Source organism: Numida meleagris, chromosome 2 (assembly GCF_002078875.1).
Source record: "Numida meleagris isolate 19003 breed g44 Domestic line chromosome 2, NumMel1.0, whole genome shotgun sequence".
Classification (NCBI taxonomy): Eukaryota; Metazoa; Chordata; class Aves; order Galliformes; family Numididae; genus Numida; species Numida meleagris.
The window spans coordinates 139095647-139112862 of record NC_034410.1 but is presented as its reverse complement, the minus strand read 5'-3'; the positions used below and the strand labels follow the sequence as shown (position 1 = coordinate 139112862).

At 41.0% G+C, this 17216-nt stretch overlaps 1 protein-coding gene across 2 annotated transcripts in view; it reads left to right on the top strand.

Annotated features, from left to right (window-relative positions):
- Positions 1-17216, top strand: part of ASAP1 (ArfGAP with SH3 domain, ankyrin repeat and PH domain 1) — a 141443-nt gene that overhangs the window by 4308 nt on the left and 119919 nt on the right. For both annotated transcript variants that reach the window (XM_021386536.1, XM_021386533.1), the window contains exon 2: positions 16244-16330. In XM_021386536.1, the coding sequence (XP_021242211.1) occupies positions 16272-16330 (59 nt within the window). In that variant the 5' untranslated portion in view covers positions 16244-16271. The remainder of the gene's footprint in view (positions 1-16243; positions 16331-17216) is intronic.

Below are 17216 nucleotides of genomic sequence, written 5' to 3'. Positions count from 1 at the left end.
CCCCTCCCCCCCCCACCTTCTGTCCTCTTTGCTACCACCCTGGCTCGAGCAAGTCAATCTGTAGGTATTTGTGTGGGGGGGTTGTTCTCAGTGGTTAACCACAGAGCAATTCAAAGCATGTGGCTAACTCTGAAGAAACTGCAGTGGTGATAGAGAGAGTGGGGGGCTGCAGCAGGAAGCCCTGTACACCCCGCAGCACAAGGAGGAGAACAAAACAAAACTTGTATGTCTTCAAGCCTCCCTGCTGTCACTACACAGCAGCATTGGGCAGATGTACCCCACCCCATGATTCATGTCTTTATTGGTGTGTTGGGCAAAGCACCCAGCAGGAAGCATGAGGCAGGGAAAAGAGGTGACAACCAAGGGGACAGCATTTCAACACTCAGCTTTCATAAATAAAGCAGGGGAAAAAAAATAACAAACAAGCTGGGAGCCTTTGAGGTGAAGCAGAGCACTCTTGCAAGCATTGGGTGATCTCTGAGAGAAGTACAGGGCTGGAGGGAGACCCAAAGTAGCACTGAGGAAGGGGCAGCGAGGGGCCTGCTGTAGGTTGGGTGATGAAATTGCCTCAGTGGAGCTCTCCTGTCCCTCAAAACCTGAATGTGTTGGGAAGAGAGGAGGGGCTGGAGGGAGGATGTGTGAAGAGGAGATGGGAGCAGTTGGGTGTGCAGGGCAAAGTGGCAATAGTGTCTGCGTGGCGCCAAAGCACAGAGCTGGGAGTACATAACAGCCAGTTTTAAAAAATTTGGTGCTTAAAGAAACCAATACAACTTCAAATTGCAGCACTTCCACACCAGAGAATATCTCTATGAGACATTCTGTGAGTGATTTGTAGCTCCCAAAAGCTCATCAGCTTTTAATTTCCATTCATTTCCGTTGTATCTCCAGTCTAGGGTTAGGAAGGTGAAGGCACTGGAACAGGCTGCCCATTGAAGCTGTGGATGCCCCGTCTCTGGAAAGGTTCAAGGCCAGATTGGATGGGGCCCTGGGCAGCCTGATCTGGTGGGTAACAACCAGCCCATGGCAGGGGGTTGGGACAAGATGATCTTTGAGATCCTCACCAACCTGAGCCATTATATGATTCTATACTAAGGAGGGCCTCTCACGGAATACATACATACGTGTTTCTTAGTGATACTTGTGCAAATAATGTAGTTCAATTAATCTTCTTCACCTAACTGCATGCCTCATTTGTAATTCAGCAAGTAAAAGTACCACATCTATACCATCACCAGAATTGCCCTTATCCTAGGAAAGAAAATAACTTTTGGAGTCAAGCCCTAAGATTGTAAATTCAATCTGCTTCGGAGAAAGGGCAAAAAAAGCCTTGCCCACCTCTTACGTCAGTGGGAGCTGTGGCTCTGTGGCATGAGGATGGAGTGAGATTGCAGCTGGAAGCCAAGCTGTGTCCCTGGGGTCCAGGGAGAGCCTACAACTGCATGCTCTTCGCCATTTATATTCCCCACTCCGGAGAGAAAAGAAGTCAGTTGTTAGTGCCCAAACCACAGCCCACTCTCTTCTCATTCATCCTTGCAGTAGCCAGAGGGGAGCAAGTACATGATAAATGAGAGGCACACAGCTGAGGTGCTCCTCAACACTACCGGGGCAGGAAGAGGAAGATGTCTCCTGCCAAGGCTGGTGCAGCTGCATGCTCTTTTTAATGCAGTTGGCCAACTGCATAGAAAGCAATTCTGTTCTGGCCAGAACTGCCAGCCAGAGAGGCAGTAGGATGTTTCAGGCACTAGGACAAGCCTTATGGTATTGAGATTCAGTGTAACACCAAGGCCTTGGCATGACGCTATGATTCCAAATCAGAACATAAAACCGTCCAAGTTAATGGTTCAGGACCCCGTCCCAGCAGTGGCTGAGAACATATGTGTAGAAAGCAAGAGATGAGCAGGACTACATGCAGTGATATTTCTCCAAATGACAATCCCAGCTTCCCAGAACCTTGTCTGAAGGAGTTCTGGAGTCAGAGATTGTACTTACACTGTACTTATCCTGGATAGATGCAGCATGGATTTGTGTTATTTTTCCCTTAAACTCACAGACATTTTTAGCAACCATGAAAAAAGCTTTTTTGAGTTCAACATGCAATTAGACACATTCATGGAAGAAATTTCATCTTGAATTTACAGATGTTAAATCACTATTAACAGTCGGGGTCCAATCCTAATCTCCTACCTGATTTATAGTACTACTACAAAACGAGGTTTGTGGTAATATTCCAGATTTATTTGCGAGTAAATAAGATCTATGCCAGCACCATGGAGTGCATAGATTTATTTTATCTAATTTACTGTGTAACTATATTGCTGCTTTCCTTCTGCTTTCCAATCCAAGTTGTTTAATAGCATCACAAATTAGCATACTTACTGATATAATCATTTACCTAATGTTACATTTCCCATAAAATGTGGAATACTGCATTCACTGCTGGTGTAGGATACTGGCTCCATCCATCTGATCAGTGGCAGGTTGTAGTTGCACATCCTTTAATTATTGTTTCAGCAGGTGTCCTTTTATTGCTGTTCATAATTAGTAGCTGAGTACTTAGCAAAACTTGTTAGGATCAGAAATTCCTACAGTTAAGAAGTTATCTATATTCATGAGTAAAGAAGATCTCTGCCTTGATAATTTCTGAAGATATTTTATTAAGTCTAATGGGTACTATAATTTTACGTTGAATGTACAGCTTTTAAATTATCAACCACCAAGGCAGAATTTTGATTTTACACTTGTCCTAGATTAATGTCATAATCTGAATCCAGATTTAATCAATCCTGTCAGCCAAAGTCCTAGATCTCATGGGTCATTTCTACTTTATCTTCTTGTTTTCTGTGTTTATGAAGTTGTGGTTGAGAAGGAGCCATGTGTTCACATGTTGAATCTACTTCTGGCACAGGATGATCAATAGCTGGTATTTTTTTCCCACCACCTAGACCAACAAATGGAACTGGACTCAGATGGATCTGATTTCCTTACCATTGAGAATATCAGACTTAAAGGGAAGGATTAAAAGGACTAAGGATTAAAAGGTGATTGCAAGTCGTGTTTTGCTTCTGTGTGCTGGAGCCACATGACAGCCTACCTGGCTCCTAGTCTGAGCTAGAAAAATCACTTGGCTGTTGGTATTTATCTTTTTTCTTTCCAGAGTTCCTGGGACACTTAGAATAGTAATTAAACTGTTACCTCTATGGGGTACTAGATACACATATGCACGTGATTGTAAACTCTTGCATTTCATTCCTTTTGATGCCTTCAAGTGCAGAGAACTGCCTGGCTGTGAGATTGCTCTTCAGCCAAATCCCTCCCTGCCCCAAAGATCATTTCTAAGGCTACTTCTCACTATTTTGAGACTGATTCCTTCCCCACACAGACAGAACAAGCCCTAGGTCCTGGGCAGCTCCTTCTCAAGGCTGGGATATGCAATAGGCTTACGCCCTGTGAGTCATATCAATGCTTCCCAAGCAAAGTTCTTCAATCTCTGCAGATTGAGTAAGGGAGCTGGGTTTACAGACAAATGGCAATGACAGATCTGTGCCATGAGGCAGAGGGGACATGACCCCAGTCCGAGGCTAAAACAGGAAGTCTTAGACTACACTTCTGAGTGATGCTGGATGATGATGTACAAATTCTCATTTAAAAGAATAGAGAGAATCTTCTTGTTGTCCTTTGTTCTGAGAAAAAAGAAAAAAAAAAAAGGAAGTTAAACCACAGAAAATGTTGAAATGGAGTTTAAATCATGTGTTAATGAGAAATCGTGTGTTAATTAGAAATCTGTAGCATTAGCGGTCTGGTCTCTGTGCGCGAGGCTGGGACAATTGCACTGTGTGTATGTGCCCTTCTGTGACTTTGAGCTCCTTCAGTTAATTCTCATGGAGGAGCAGAGGACCCAAGTGCTCCTACATATTTTGTGTAACAGGCAGATGGATAGAAGAAAAATACAGTTTGTGACCTCTGACTACCTCCTCCCCAAGAAAAAAGCCACATCTATGCAAGAGAAAAGGAAAAAAAAAAAAATCTTCCATGGGATTGAGGCACTGTGCACACCTGTGCTGGCTGCCAGTAAAGTGGCCACGTTTTGTTTAGACAAGTGGTACCATAAGAGGACTTTCCTTTGTAGATAAAAGCTTAAATCGGTAACTTTCAGAAGCTGGCTGCCTAAAATTCAAAGCCTCAGATTGTACCAAAGTCCTGGATAAATTATTTCAACATTCTTTTGAAAGTGAGGTCAATTATTTCAGCTCAGTAATTAGGATTTCAGCAGACAAGAGCACTTCCTCTTGAGTTTCCCAGTCCAGAACAATGTAGCTCAGTCCTGAACCGCAGAACATTTGTTTTTATAATCCAAATCCTTTCTAAATTGAAATCATCAGCTGGGCCAGGTCACTGAAGATACGTCAATTTGTGCCTTGGAGATAGACCCTCAGATCCCTCCAGAATGTGAACTTAGAAAGAAAAGCAACTCAAAGCCCCAGAAAGGACAGTTGAGAGTTTTTACTCCTTAGCACCTAAAACTATCTGCAACTTAGATTAGTTTACTAGATTTAGCAGGAGATGAGAGGTGGTCACGAAAACCAGAACTGTGCAGTCTCATCCAGCTCCCACTCCAGATGCAAACTGCAGTGGGTTTTGCTCTGGTTCCTACCGACAGAAGAAAGGAGGATGACAGTGACGAGGCAGCATCTCTATGAACCCTGGCAACACCCTTTGATTTTGACCGCAGTTATCACGAGAAAATATGTTTCTGTTTTATCCTTTCCTGTGCGTGTCAAAAACAAACAAGATATTTGTTGGGATTTCTTCCCAAGGAGGAAATAGGTTCATTCTTGAATGCAGTAGCCAGATCAGGTTCTTTTAAGTATCAAAAGACACACATGTGGGGATTTCAACATTTTTAAGCCTTCCCAGGATATTTGTTCAACATTAATTGTGTCTGTTACTGTGCTGGTATTGCAGCAAACAGTAGATCTGATGTAAAAAAGCCTGGCCTAATTTATGCTTTTAATGTAGTCTTTCTTAGAAGCAGAAGCTATTTACAAGACCATAATTTCCCTCACAGACACTATTTTTAATTGGGGAAGTGTTCTCTCAGAAGAGTAATAGTCTTATATCTGTGTAGTATTTTCCCAATCAAGAGAAAGAGTTGCTCGAGGATCTGAGCATCTACTTCTTTAAGTAATAATGAATATAGAGCTTTGCAGTAAATCATAATGTACAATAAAATAAAAAACAAAATTTGGCTGGAGATTAATGACTGGAATGGTACTTACTGAATTAAATTGGATCAGATGCTCCCTGGAAAAAAGTCTGAGTTAGATTCACAATGCATTTTGTTTTTGTTTTTGTTTTTCACAAAGGAAGATTTAGCTTGATTGGTTCATAACTACTAACAGCTTCTAGACCTTGTAGAAGTGCTCTTAGCTGCCTGCTGGAAATTTTGATCTTGGTCAAGCACGGCAGGAACAGAACTCAGAGCCTCCATAGCACACAATTTCATTATCTGTTAGAGTATGATAGATGACTTTAGATATTTGTAAGATATTAAAGGCTTTCTTTTGTTCCTCCATCCAAGGGCAGGCTCATGAGTACTGGTCTGCCACAAAGACAGAGCCCCCTGAATTGCTGAAGACTGCAGTCAAAGCCCAGTTGTGCCACGCATGGTCACTGTTCAGTAACTCAGGTGGCTTTTCAGTGGGCTTTCTCTGTGAATCTGCTTCCAAGTATCCAGCCTTCCTTTGGCTCCAAGCTGACATTTGGCTTGGTCTTCCAGTCCCAGATTTGTTCATGACTCCAATCCTAAGCAACAAAACATTTATGCTTCTAACACAGTTCACTGAAGAGACAGACTTAAAACTCTAAGTCAGGAACAGGGACTGAAGCTTCCAGCTGGTGTTGGTGGCTTTTTTTAATCAGAGACGTCTGTTCTTTTGTCAAGATCCAGACTCAGTTCAAGAATATACTAGAGGAAGGAAATCAAAGCTGCGTAAGTCACTGACTGTGCTAGAGATATCAAAACTTTTTCTCCAGTTAATTAATATTGTTTGCTGACCCAAAAATGAAGCATAATTCCATAACCTGGAAGATAAAAAGGCTCAGTCAGGAGGTGCAGTGCTGGAGGTACTGCACATCTGCCTTCTCATCTGTTCTTGGGCACCTGGCAGCTCTGCATTAGTGGCTCTGCCTTATTCACTCAGTTTCCTTCGGCTTTTGTAAAAAATGGACCTAACAACAGTTGCCTAGAGGCAGGAGAAGAAGAGAAAGGCTACATTATTAAAATCCAGAATGTAACACCATTTTAAAATTCATCAAAGTGCTCAGAAACAAATTCTCCCGAGATCGAGGGCTTAGTCATCCCAGGTTCCTCCAGCTCATTTAGATAATTGTCCCTTGAAATAGTTGTCTTCCTCTATCTTTCTCTCCTTTTATTTTTTAACATTGGCACTTGGCAAGTATTCACTTAGCAGGCAGCTCAACTCTACTGCTGCAGAAGAGCAGAAGAAACCTCAAGTTTCTCACCATCTTCATCTCTACTTTCTGCAATGGGAAAAACATGTACTGCGTCTGAGTGCATAAAAAATACTCATCTCTCCGTCACTCACTGACAAAGTAGCAGTGCATCAGCCAATTAAACTAATTAATACATTGGTCAAATTTACTTCTCTGTGAAGTGATTTATTAAGTAATAGGAGAGGCTTAGAGAGGTAATGCATGAGTTATTCAGTATTTTTAACTATCAGGGCCTGGAGAGACTAAGCCTTGACGCTCTCCTATCTTCCTGAAAGCTATGTGACTTGATTGCTTCTGTCTCAGCATAAATTCATGCTGTCACTAAAAAAAGCAGTACCAGCACAATCATGTGAGCTGAAAAAGGAAACTGATACAAATGAAACTGAAAGACATGAGGTTTAATTTTCAGCTGCATCATTCTTCTCTCAGTAAAAATATCTAGATGTATATTACAGCATATAAGTTCATTGCGTTTTATGTGTGGAATTTCTTCTAGACAAAAAAAATCTAAGATCATTAAAAGTTCTCATCAGTTTGCCACTGGCTGGTGTGGCAAACATTCGGGGTAGTATACCCAACAGATAATATTATCATAGAATCATAAAATCATAGAACTGTTAGAGTTGAAGGAGACCCTTAAAGGTCATCTAGTCCAACTCCTTTGCAATGAACAGGGACATCTACAGCTAGATATTTCCTGGGGACTTCCATTAAAAGCTTATTATTTAAATTTTCTTTTCTTTGTTTTGGCATCTCTTCTTGAATGTAGGATGAGGGCTATAGTCCTGTATATGCTCAGAGTATAGCTTGGGCAGAAATAAGAAAACCCTGCCACAATGCACTTGGGGCATGCATCACCTTCAGGGTAGGTGTCTACATCTGGGCTCAGCTCCTCACTCTCTCTCTTTTAGTCAGTAGAATGAAAGAGACAGTTTAGGCTGTGATTCATCCAACCTTTGTAGATATCTCCTTTAGTATCTATATTTTACACATCTGCTCTTGCGGGATGAGGTGAGCTGCAACCTAGTTTCAGTAACTATAAAGGGAAGCTGGGGAGAACAGCCCGGACAAAGGCACTTTGTCAGGTACATCCCACTTCTGAAGTCTAAAAGTTGAGTCAGAGCTTACTGAAGTGGGTGTAAAGAGCCCCATTTACATGGACTGAATCTGGATCAAAATATAAAGACTGCTCGGTCACTTTGTTTGAGAAAATCTTATTTTTCAATGTAAATAACACATACAATTTCAAAGGACATGCTCATGGACCTGGGCATGTCTCAATATAGTTGCAGATGTAGACATGAAAAACAAAATAGGATATTTAGAAATATTTTCATGTTCTTGCATTGAGGTTTCTACGTGCCTCGTGTTTTTGCATATTCCACAGCAATGCTTTAATAATTCTATACTTGACAGCACTCAGCTGAAGGACAGAATGACCAGCAGCAGTGTCAGCTACAGGACATGACATTGTCACGGGGTCCATAAGTGAGAAACCGGTACTACTTTATACACGCCAAAGGGGAAGGCAGGAACAACCCAGCAGTTTGAAGGAGTCATCCTTCTGCTCAAAGCCTGGCTATGTGCTTGAGACTGAGCTGAGCACATGGGGCTCTGGTTCCTGGCTCAGCCACAGACTGTATGTGTGGGACTCGTCTCTGGAGGAGAATAAACAATGATCATTTCAGGAGGAAATACATTCATTAACTTTTGTGGGGTATTCAGACAATACCAGACCAGATGAGTGCCTGAATAATCAATCAACATGCAGCAAGTTGTGCTCTCTGCTCTGCTTGGAGCAGAAAAGCCACTGTAGGGAGGATAGGGACAGTTCAGAGGCAGATTTTTCATGCAGAGAGAAGTTGATTTTTAACCCAGCTACAACAGGTTTGGTTGTTTCTGATTCATAAGATGTCTTCATTCTATAGATACATAAAGCAAGTTGCTGATGTTGAATTCAGCCCACCCTCAGTAGCTATTGAGAATGGATGGGAACAGTGACAAGAGGACTTTGATGTAACATTCAGATTATATGATTAATCGAGTATCCATATATTTGGTGCAGGATTGTTTTGCTGCAAACTCTGTATGAAGTTAATCGTTAAACAGCTAACAACCTTGCAGAGCAGATGGGAAACATCCTCATGTCAGGAGTTTCTCACAGGCTTCAGAAGTATGTTGCAAGTAACTCAAAATATTGGACTGTGGATGGCAACTTTGTCATCAAACATAAGGAAATACCCTTGTCGGGATCATTGAAAGCTCTCCAGAGATCTGAAGCTGGGAAGCAGACATTCCGATTATCTGCTACCTCCACAAAAGGAGAATTCTTCCCTGAGCCCAAGGAACAGCTGATAGATATCATAGGAAGTGATGAAAAGATCACTCATAAGTGAATCCAAGGAGACACCATCCAAGTCATGACACCATTATCCTGAAGCCTTTAGACAAATAACAAAAGAGAGGCAGGACTGAAGAGTCCCTCAGTCTAAATACTTATACATATCTCTACGTCATATACCTGAGTTCTAAATAAAATTCATCTTTAAATGAGGTTGCAGAAATTTACCAAATGAGTACATTTAAACCCTCTGGTTATCTTTAGCAATGTGTTGTAACTTCATATATTACAAACCTGTTGAGCTCTGGAATTATCATCTTTTGCAGCATGAATTCCTAAACCAGATTAAGGTTGTCTGGTGCAAATTTCTTTGCACAGTTCAGATATCATATCATGGTCAATTCATGATCATTGGAGGATTCTATCGTCGGACAGGGGTAAGGAATGAAATTCCGTTCTAACAGCAATGACATCTCCTAAAACTATATTATTTTTTAATCAGCTGTTAAAGAATGCTGTCCAGGAAGATATTTGAATTTTAAAAGTTGATTTTCTGTATTTTCAGCACCTATTCAAACACGTGGATATCTCAAGATGAATGGAAGAGAGCTTTTACTTTGGCAGTATATTTAAAAGCAAAAGAATGACCTGAGGATTAGTAATCCTTTCAACCTGACATCAATTCACTGTAAAACACTGGAATGGCTAATTCCAGGCACTATTCATAAAGAATTAGAGAAAAGTAGTGTAATTCATGGCAATCAAGATGGAATTAAAGGAAATTTATTTTATTTCAAGAAAGGTATCTTGATATTTTTTGAGGGTTTTTGTTTTCTTGAAAGAAATCAATATTATCGATGTAATAAGTATGAACTTTAGTAGAGCTTTCAGCACCAAATAGCATTTTGATTAAGAAACTAGAGTTATCTAAAGACATCAATGTAATTATCTAATAGATTACAAACTGAGCAATTGAGTGTTCACAGTCACTGTTAGATATGGACACAAAGAGAGTTATCAGTCAGGTTTTCAGGGCTCTAAGCTATTAGACATTGTGATCCGTGACTTGTAAGGAAAACAGAATTGTCACTGGTAAAGTGAGTGGAGATTGAATGGGGGCAACTGTGAACCCCAACGAGAGCAGGTGGTCTGCAACGATCTGGTCATAAAAAAGGCAGGTGACAGAAAGGTGAAGAAAGACAAGTCATAGATGTTGTGAGAAGAAATCCACCCTGAGTCATCACCAGTTCCTGTGGTGTTTACTGAGTGCTGCTTTCCCTGCCTTGAGCAGTCAGATCAGGCAATGACCACGTAACTCATCTTGCTCTTGGCTTCCCAGAGGGTATTTACAGCAATTCCTAAAATCCCATTCAAGGCTTTTTGTAAGGACAGCTGTGTGTGGACATCCAGAGTAAAACAGACAAGTTAACAAAGAGATATATGTACAGCCTTCGTTAATGCAATGAAATGATAGTTTTTCTATTATTACTTCTTTCACGATTCAGCTCATACCCACAAGAATGCTAGTTCGTTGATGCTGTAGTTTAATGGAAGCACTGAAAATACAGCTGATGTATGAGGTCAAGATGGGGTCTTCATTGCTTTGGATGTATTAAAAAGGTCTGAGTTGACATGTCCAGACAAATATCCTCAGATTTCCTCCACTGACGGACATTAGACCACATACTAATAGTGTTATCCAAATCACGGATTAAAGTGAAACCAAAGAACATATGTTTCTCACATCCTGTTTGGATGATACCAACATAGACACAAACAAAACAACCCTTCAGTAGATTTTGGCATAAAATGAAAGATATTTTCTTTAATCTCATAGTTTATTCAAGAACATGCTAGTTATTACATGGATTAAGTAATTTAATTCTGTATTTTTGTCATGAAAATGGCTTCAGTAGTCTTTCCAAAATGTGATTTTGAAGGTAATCTTTAAATTTGTAAGAGAAGATTTTCAACAGAATTTAGATAGAGCAATAAATTGATTCCCTGTAGTTCAAGTTACCAGCTTAATTTTTTCATTTGCAGGAAATAAGATTTTTTCTACCTGCGTAATTTTAAAACTTCTTGGGATATAAAAGCTGCCTGCTCAGTCATTAGCTGTAAACTGCAGAATGAAGCAGCACCCTACAGCATTTCCAGATGAAGTAGTCTGTTTATACAGAAAGCACAAAAGCTATAATTACTCCATGATCACATTTGTATATCAAGGTCAGAATTCTGTGATTCATGCTATTGTTTGGACATAAAGGGAGTTGATTTTCAGCATGGTGGTGTACAACTACTATTATTGCCACATCAGTGACTGTAGAAACAATATTAACTTTTGCTTGTTTTTTTTTTCTAGTTAGGTTAATTCCAGTTCAAACATTCATGAAAACTGGCTGATTAATATTTCTCCTAAAATATTCATCAGGCATGCAAAATATATACTTATATATATTCCCCAGGTTGTTCTGACCATGCATTCTATTATTAAAGCAAAAATAAATCCTCCAAAACAAAAAGAAAAGCAAAATAGGTCATTAAGTGATTTATGCATGAAATCACACAGAGTTTAAGCAATATCAAATGCAGGTAATTAAAGAGTGCAAAAAGACTCCTGGTCTTTTCTTCTCATCTGTAAAATACCTACCATAAAATTTTCTTCTTGCCTATTATCCAATATACTCAGCAATTTTTATATTCTACTGTGAGAATTCATTGCCTTTTCATGCTCTTTTACCGGTTCTATGACCTTAAAAACATGGAGATTCAACTCATTATACTACTTAGTAATAAGCTAGGATTAGTCAAGCACTTAGATTTTACCAATTAATTCATTATGATTGTATATATTCATAATCAAGCACAAAAATAAATGCTTTCCTCATGTGAGGACTAACGGACCTTACTAATGTATTAAAGCACCTCAGCTGACACTCAGCTTTCAAGTGTCTTCAATGTCATCCTGTTCCTTGCTAGGTCTCTGTTTCTTACTTAAGCCCCAACTAATCTTTCTCTTTTCAGGTGTCCCTAGACAAAAAGCAGTCATATTTATGCAGGTTTACATCGTTTGCCATGCATTCTGGCTTCTTATATTTCCTGTTCACTCCCTGCTCCCTCTCACATGCTGTCATGTATGAGGATTTTACATAAATCTTTCAACCTTAGCTTCACATTGCCAAGACCAATGGGGAAGCACTGGGTTTCTTCAGGTGAGAAGCAGAGAGGCAAGCAGTCATCTTGGTACTGCCTAAATTCTACCACTGTCCTTGGGTTAAGACTTACTTTAAAGACGTATTTAGTCTTGAAAAGCCCCCATATTTGGACTGAACACTCTCATAGATGCAAGAAGCCACATACATTTCCTTCTCATTGCTGTTTCTCATCAGTCACTCCTGATATCTTCAACCAACTTGATTTCTTTATAAATATTTTTCTGGATTTTTCCATATTTCTCTTTATTTGCTGATTAATTTAGTACTGAGATGTGCAGAAATAAATAGGAGAACTAGACAGGGAATCTGACTGCTCTGAACCACTGAGATCTAACCACAAATACTGACACTATAGAAGGGAGGGAGACCATCCAGAGGGACCTGGACACAGTCAAAAAGTGGGCACACAAGGTTTAACAAGGCCAACTGCCTTGGGTCGAGGTAGTTCCAGATATGTGTACAGAGTGGGAGAAGAGCTCACTGAGATCAGCCCTGCGGAGAAGGACTTCAGGGTCCTGCCCATGTGAGGCCTCACCTGGAGTACTGTATCCAAGTCTGGGTCCCCCAGTACAGGAAGGATGCTATTGGAACAGGTCCAGAGGAGGGCCATGAAGATGATCAAAGGGCTGGAGTACCTGTCCTATGAAGAAAGGTTGAGGGAGCTGGGCATGTTCGACCTGGAGGCTCTGGGGAGACCTCAGTGCAGCCCTGCAGTACTTGAAGGGAGCTTACAGGCAGGAGGGAGACTGGTCTGATAGTTACAGGACAAGGGGGAATGGCTTTAAACAAAAAGAGGAAAGACTTAGGTTAGATGTTATGGAAGAAATTTTTTAATGGGTGGTGAGGTGCTGGCTCAGGTTGCCCAGAATGGTTTATGGATGCCCCACCTCTGGAGGGATTCAAGGCCTGGCTGGGTGGAGCCCTGGGCAGCCTGACCTGGTGAGTGGAATCCTGCCCATGGCAGGGGATTGGAAGTAGGTGATCTTTAAGGTCCCCTCCAACCTAAGCTATTCTGTGATTCTGTTAAATACTGTAACACTGCCTATTGCACATGGATAATTAAATAATCTTCAGTAGATTTTTAGAGCAGAATTAAGGAAATTCTGTGACTTCTTTGGATTTAAGAAAAATTGATTAAATACAAATAACTTACCATAAATTCAAAACATAATCTAATGTAAACCTAATGTAAATCACAATTACCTGTGTTCCTAGGTCAGTATATTATTTAAAAAGCATTGAGCGATTTTATTTTTTCTTTTAAATCTAATACTGTTTAGATTTGAACAGCATGAACTTGTAATCATGGAGGTGATTGTTTTGCCTAAGGAGACGAATAATATTATTAAAAGGAACAGATGTGCTGCAATGTTAAACAACAAACAGACATGTCATCGTGGGTTGAGCCAGATCCAAGGTTGCCAGTGGCTGTGATTTTGTTGTAAGATTGTGGGACTCTGTTATTTGCTAGGGGAGGACTTTCCCAGGTTGTGAAATACTCAGGTCTTCTTCTAATACTTTTTTTTCATGCATATAATGTCATATTCATGCATGATATTCTGAGTATAGGATAAATACCTTACACTATATTCTGTTCATAAGTTAGAAGATACCTTACACCCTTGCCTTCATATCAAATAACACACCTTCTCCTTTAAACTACAGCTCAGTCTGATAGAGTTATGGACACTGTTACATAATTGTTTCTTCTCCTGCACTGCCAAACTGGTGGCATACATGGATCCTTTATGCATACATGTAAAAATCCAAAATCTGTTTGCTTAAGGAGTTGCCTAGTCCTTCTAATGGGAAAAGAGATTTTGACCACATTATTTGAAAGTATCATAACAGCTCAGAAACAGAAAGGAAAAGAAAGACAGTAACATCCTATCGAAAAACATGTATGTCGCAATTTTTAATTGAATCCCATATGTTTTGGAGACTGGGATTATCCTACATTATTTTTAATGTTAAGGATTGGCAGACCTCCAGACCTACATGACAAATTTGGAAACATAAAACAAACAGGACAAAATCCATAAACAAACTACAGCAGCCTCCAGGGAAATAGGTTGACAGCAGTAACAAGACATCTCTCTCAGCGAGGAAAACAAAAACTGATGGAAGAATTAAGTGGAGTGCTCAGATGGGAATGGTGAATTGGACACAGGGGCTGTGCTTGGTAGTCTCAGTGCCCCAGTCCTGTCCACCTCCTCCAGAGACTCTGCAGCATCTCTATCATTTTTCTTCCCCATCAGCCTTAAACTGGAAATAATACAGAACATAGTGGTGGAACGAAAGTTTGATGAAAAGGTTTATGTCCTGGTACAACCATTTTCTAGAAGAAAAGAAGGTTATCAGGAGTTCTCAATATGGATTCATCAAGGGGCAATCATGTTTGACCAATCTGGTAGCCTTCCACAATGTCATGACTGTCTGGGTAGGTGAGGGAAGAGGAGTGGATGCTGTCTACCTTGATTTCAGCAATGCTTTTGACACTGTCTCCCATGCCTACAAGGATGTCTCCCATAGCATCCCCGTAGGTAAGCTTAGGAAGTGTGGGATAGGTGAGTGAACAGAGGTGGATTGAGAACTGGCTGACTGGCAGAGCTCAGAGGACTGTGATCAGCAGTGCAGTGTCTGCTTGGAGGCTTGCAACTAGCAGTATTCCCCAGGAATCAGAACTAGATCTGGTCTTGTTTAACATCTTCATCAATGACCTGGAGTGCACCCTCAGCAAGTTTACTGATGATGCGAAGTTGGAAGGAGTGACTGACACACCAGAAGGCTGTGCTGCCATTCAGCAAGATCTGGACAGGCTGGGGAGTTGGACAGAGAGGGGTTAATGATATTCAGCAAGGGCAAGTGCAGAGTCCTACACCTGTGCAGGAATAACCGCATGCATCAGTACAGATTAGGGGCTAACCTACTGGAGAGGAGCTCTGCAGAGAGGGATCTAGGGTCATGGTGGACAACACTTTGATCATGAGCCAGCAGTGTGACTCTGTGACCAAGAATGCCAATGATATCCTAGGGTCCGTTAAAAAGTGCAGCCCTAAGGTCAAGGGAGCTTCTCCTCTGCTTCTACTCTGCCCTGGTGAGGCCACATCTGGAGTACTGTGTCCAGTTCTGGGCTTCTCAGTTCAAGACAGGGAACTACCGGAGGCAGTCCAGTGGAGGGCCACAAAGATGATGAGGGGCCTGGGGCATCTGGTCTATGAGGAGAGGCTGAGAGACCTGGGGCTGTTCAGTCTGGAGAAGATAAGGCTGTGAGGGGATCTTGTCAATGCATATAAATATTTCAGGGGTGGAAGTCAAGTGGATGGGATCAGGCTCTTTTTGTTGGTACCCAGTGACAGGACAAGGAGCAATGGGCACAAACTGGAACACAGGAAGTTCCATGTGAACATGAGGAAAAAATTCTTTACTGTGAGGGTGACAGAGCACTGTAACAAACTGCCCAGAGAGGTTGTGGATTCCTTATCTGGGCAGCCTTCTCTGGAGATATTCAAAACCCATCTGGATGCTTTCCTGTGCGACCTATTGTAGGGAAACTGCTTTCGCAGGGGGGTTGGACTGGACTCGATGATCTCCAGAGGTCCCTTCCAACCCCTATGATTCTGTGATTCTGTGACCTCTCCATTTCCCCTCTTCTACATGCAGGATTCCTCCCCATCAATCCACCTTTTCCACTCAAACTCTTTGCCCTTCAAATCATATCTCTATCTTCCAAAAAAAAAAAGAATCAGTCTGATGCATGCACCTGACACGGAAATTTTCAGCCTGAATGGTTAATATGAAGTTATAGCTGAAAGCAGGGCCTTCTAGTGAGAAGTGCCAGAGGAGCTGGACAGGCTGTGCTCCACTCTGCACACAGAGCAGCCAAGCGAGTACTTGCCACATTTAGTTACACAAAGCGAGTCTTCCTAGTCAGCGAAATGAAGCTCTCACATAGCAGTTTTTTGCAAGGTGTTATTCTCAGTGGATTTCTAATGGGTCTGTTTACTCTAATGAAACTCACAATATCAAATACAGTAATCAAATACTCTGCGATAAATTGACATCCCCGAAGAATTAATTAACAAACATTTTTTCAAACTGTGAATAAGCGACCTTGACAGTTCACAGCTCTGGACCATTTTATTTACTTGCACCATCTTTTCTCCTCATCTAGGTAGTTTTCTGGTTGTGACAGATGAGACATGAGATCTTCAGCTTCCAGGCTTTCAAGTTTTTCTTCAAGAGATTCATTATGGAATCGGTAAGAAAGAAGGAAGACAAATATCTAAATAACAGGTTTAAAGTGTAAAAAGCAGGAAAAAAATGTGAAAAGTCCCAAATAAATTGTTTTTATCAATTGCAATATGTGCAGCTTTGGACATGACCACAGAGGCGTTTATCAGAAAACATCTAACCTACTGATCCTTCTGAGGATCAAAAAATGCAATAAATCCGTAAATCCTTACAGAACATTGACTGCCCATGCATGTACTGGAGCACACAATAATACTTATGATGTATTTTGCTTTGCTTTGCTTTGCTTTCATAAATTTCGAAGTTGGATGGGGAGGGCAGGATATAAAAAGGACACTTTGTAAGTCCTCTGAAGTCATCCAAATCTGGTAATTGATGTTGTTTTAACTTTGCAAACAACACATCTATGACATCAGCCCAAAAAATCTATGGCAAGTTTTGTGCGGGGGCTTGAAAGACGAGGGACTCTCCTCTTCTTGTGATGCAGAACACAGAATAGCACACAGTTGTCTAAATATGCTTTTGTTTATTCAGTCTCTGGATGGTGAGTGCTCTTGTTTTAAAGTTTTTGCTGTATTTTATTGAGCCACTAGAATGACATTCGAATTGCCTGACTTGAACTCCCTACAAAAACATTTGCAGTAGAGGGATTGGTTTGCTTTGTACCTGGTGCTCTGGCTGGAGCTCTCCTGGCAGAAGTCACTGCTCTCTCCCCAGCAGCGCAAGTCTTTCATCTTCTCTTCTTCCCTGGGGAAAGGGTTGACCATAGTACTCCAGTCCAGCCAAAGGGGTGAATCCTTGCTGCTGATCTGAAAATAGAATAAATCTTCCTTTGGTGTATTTGCTCTGTCACACAGTTATGCATATTTTTGCTTTTTATGCCCATGATGCCT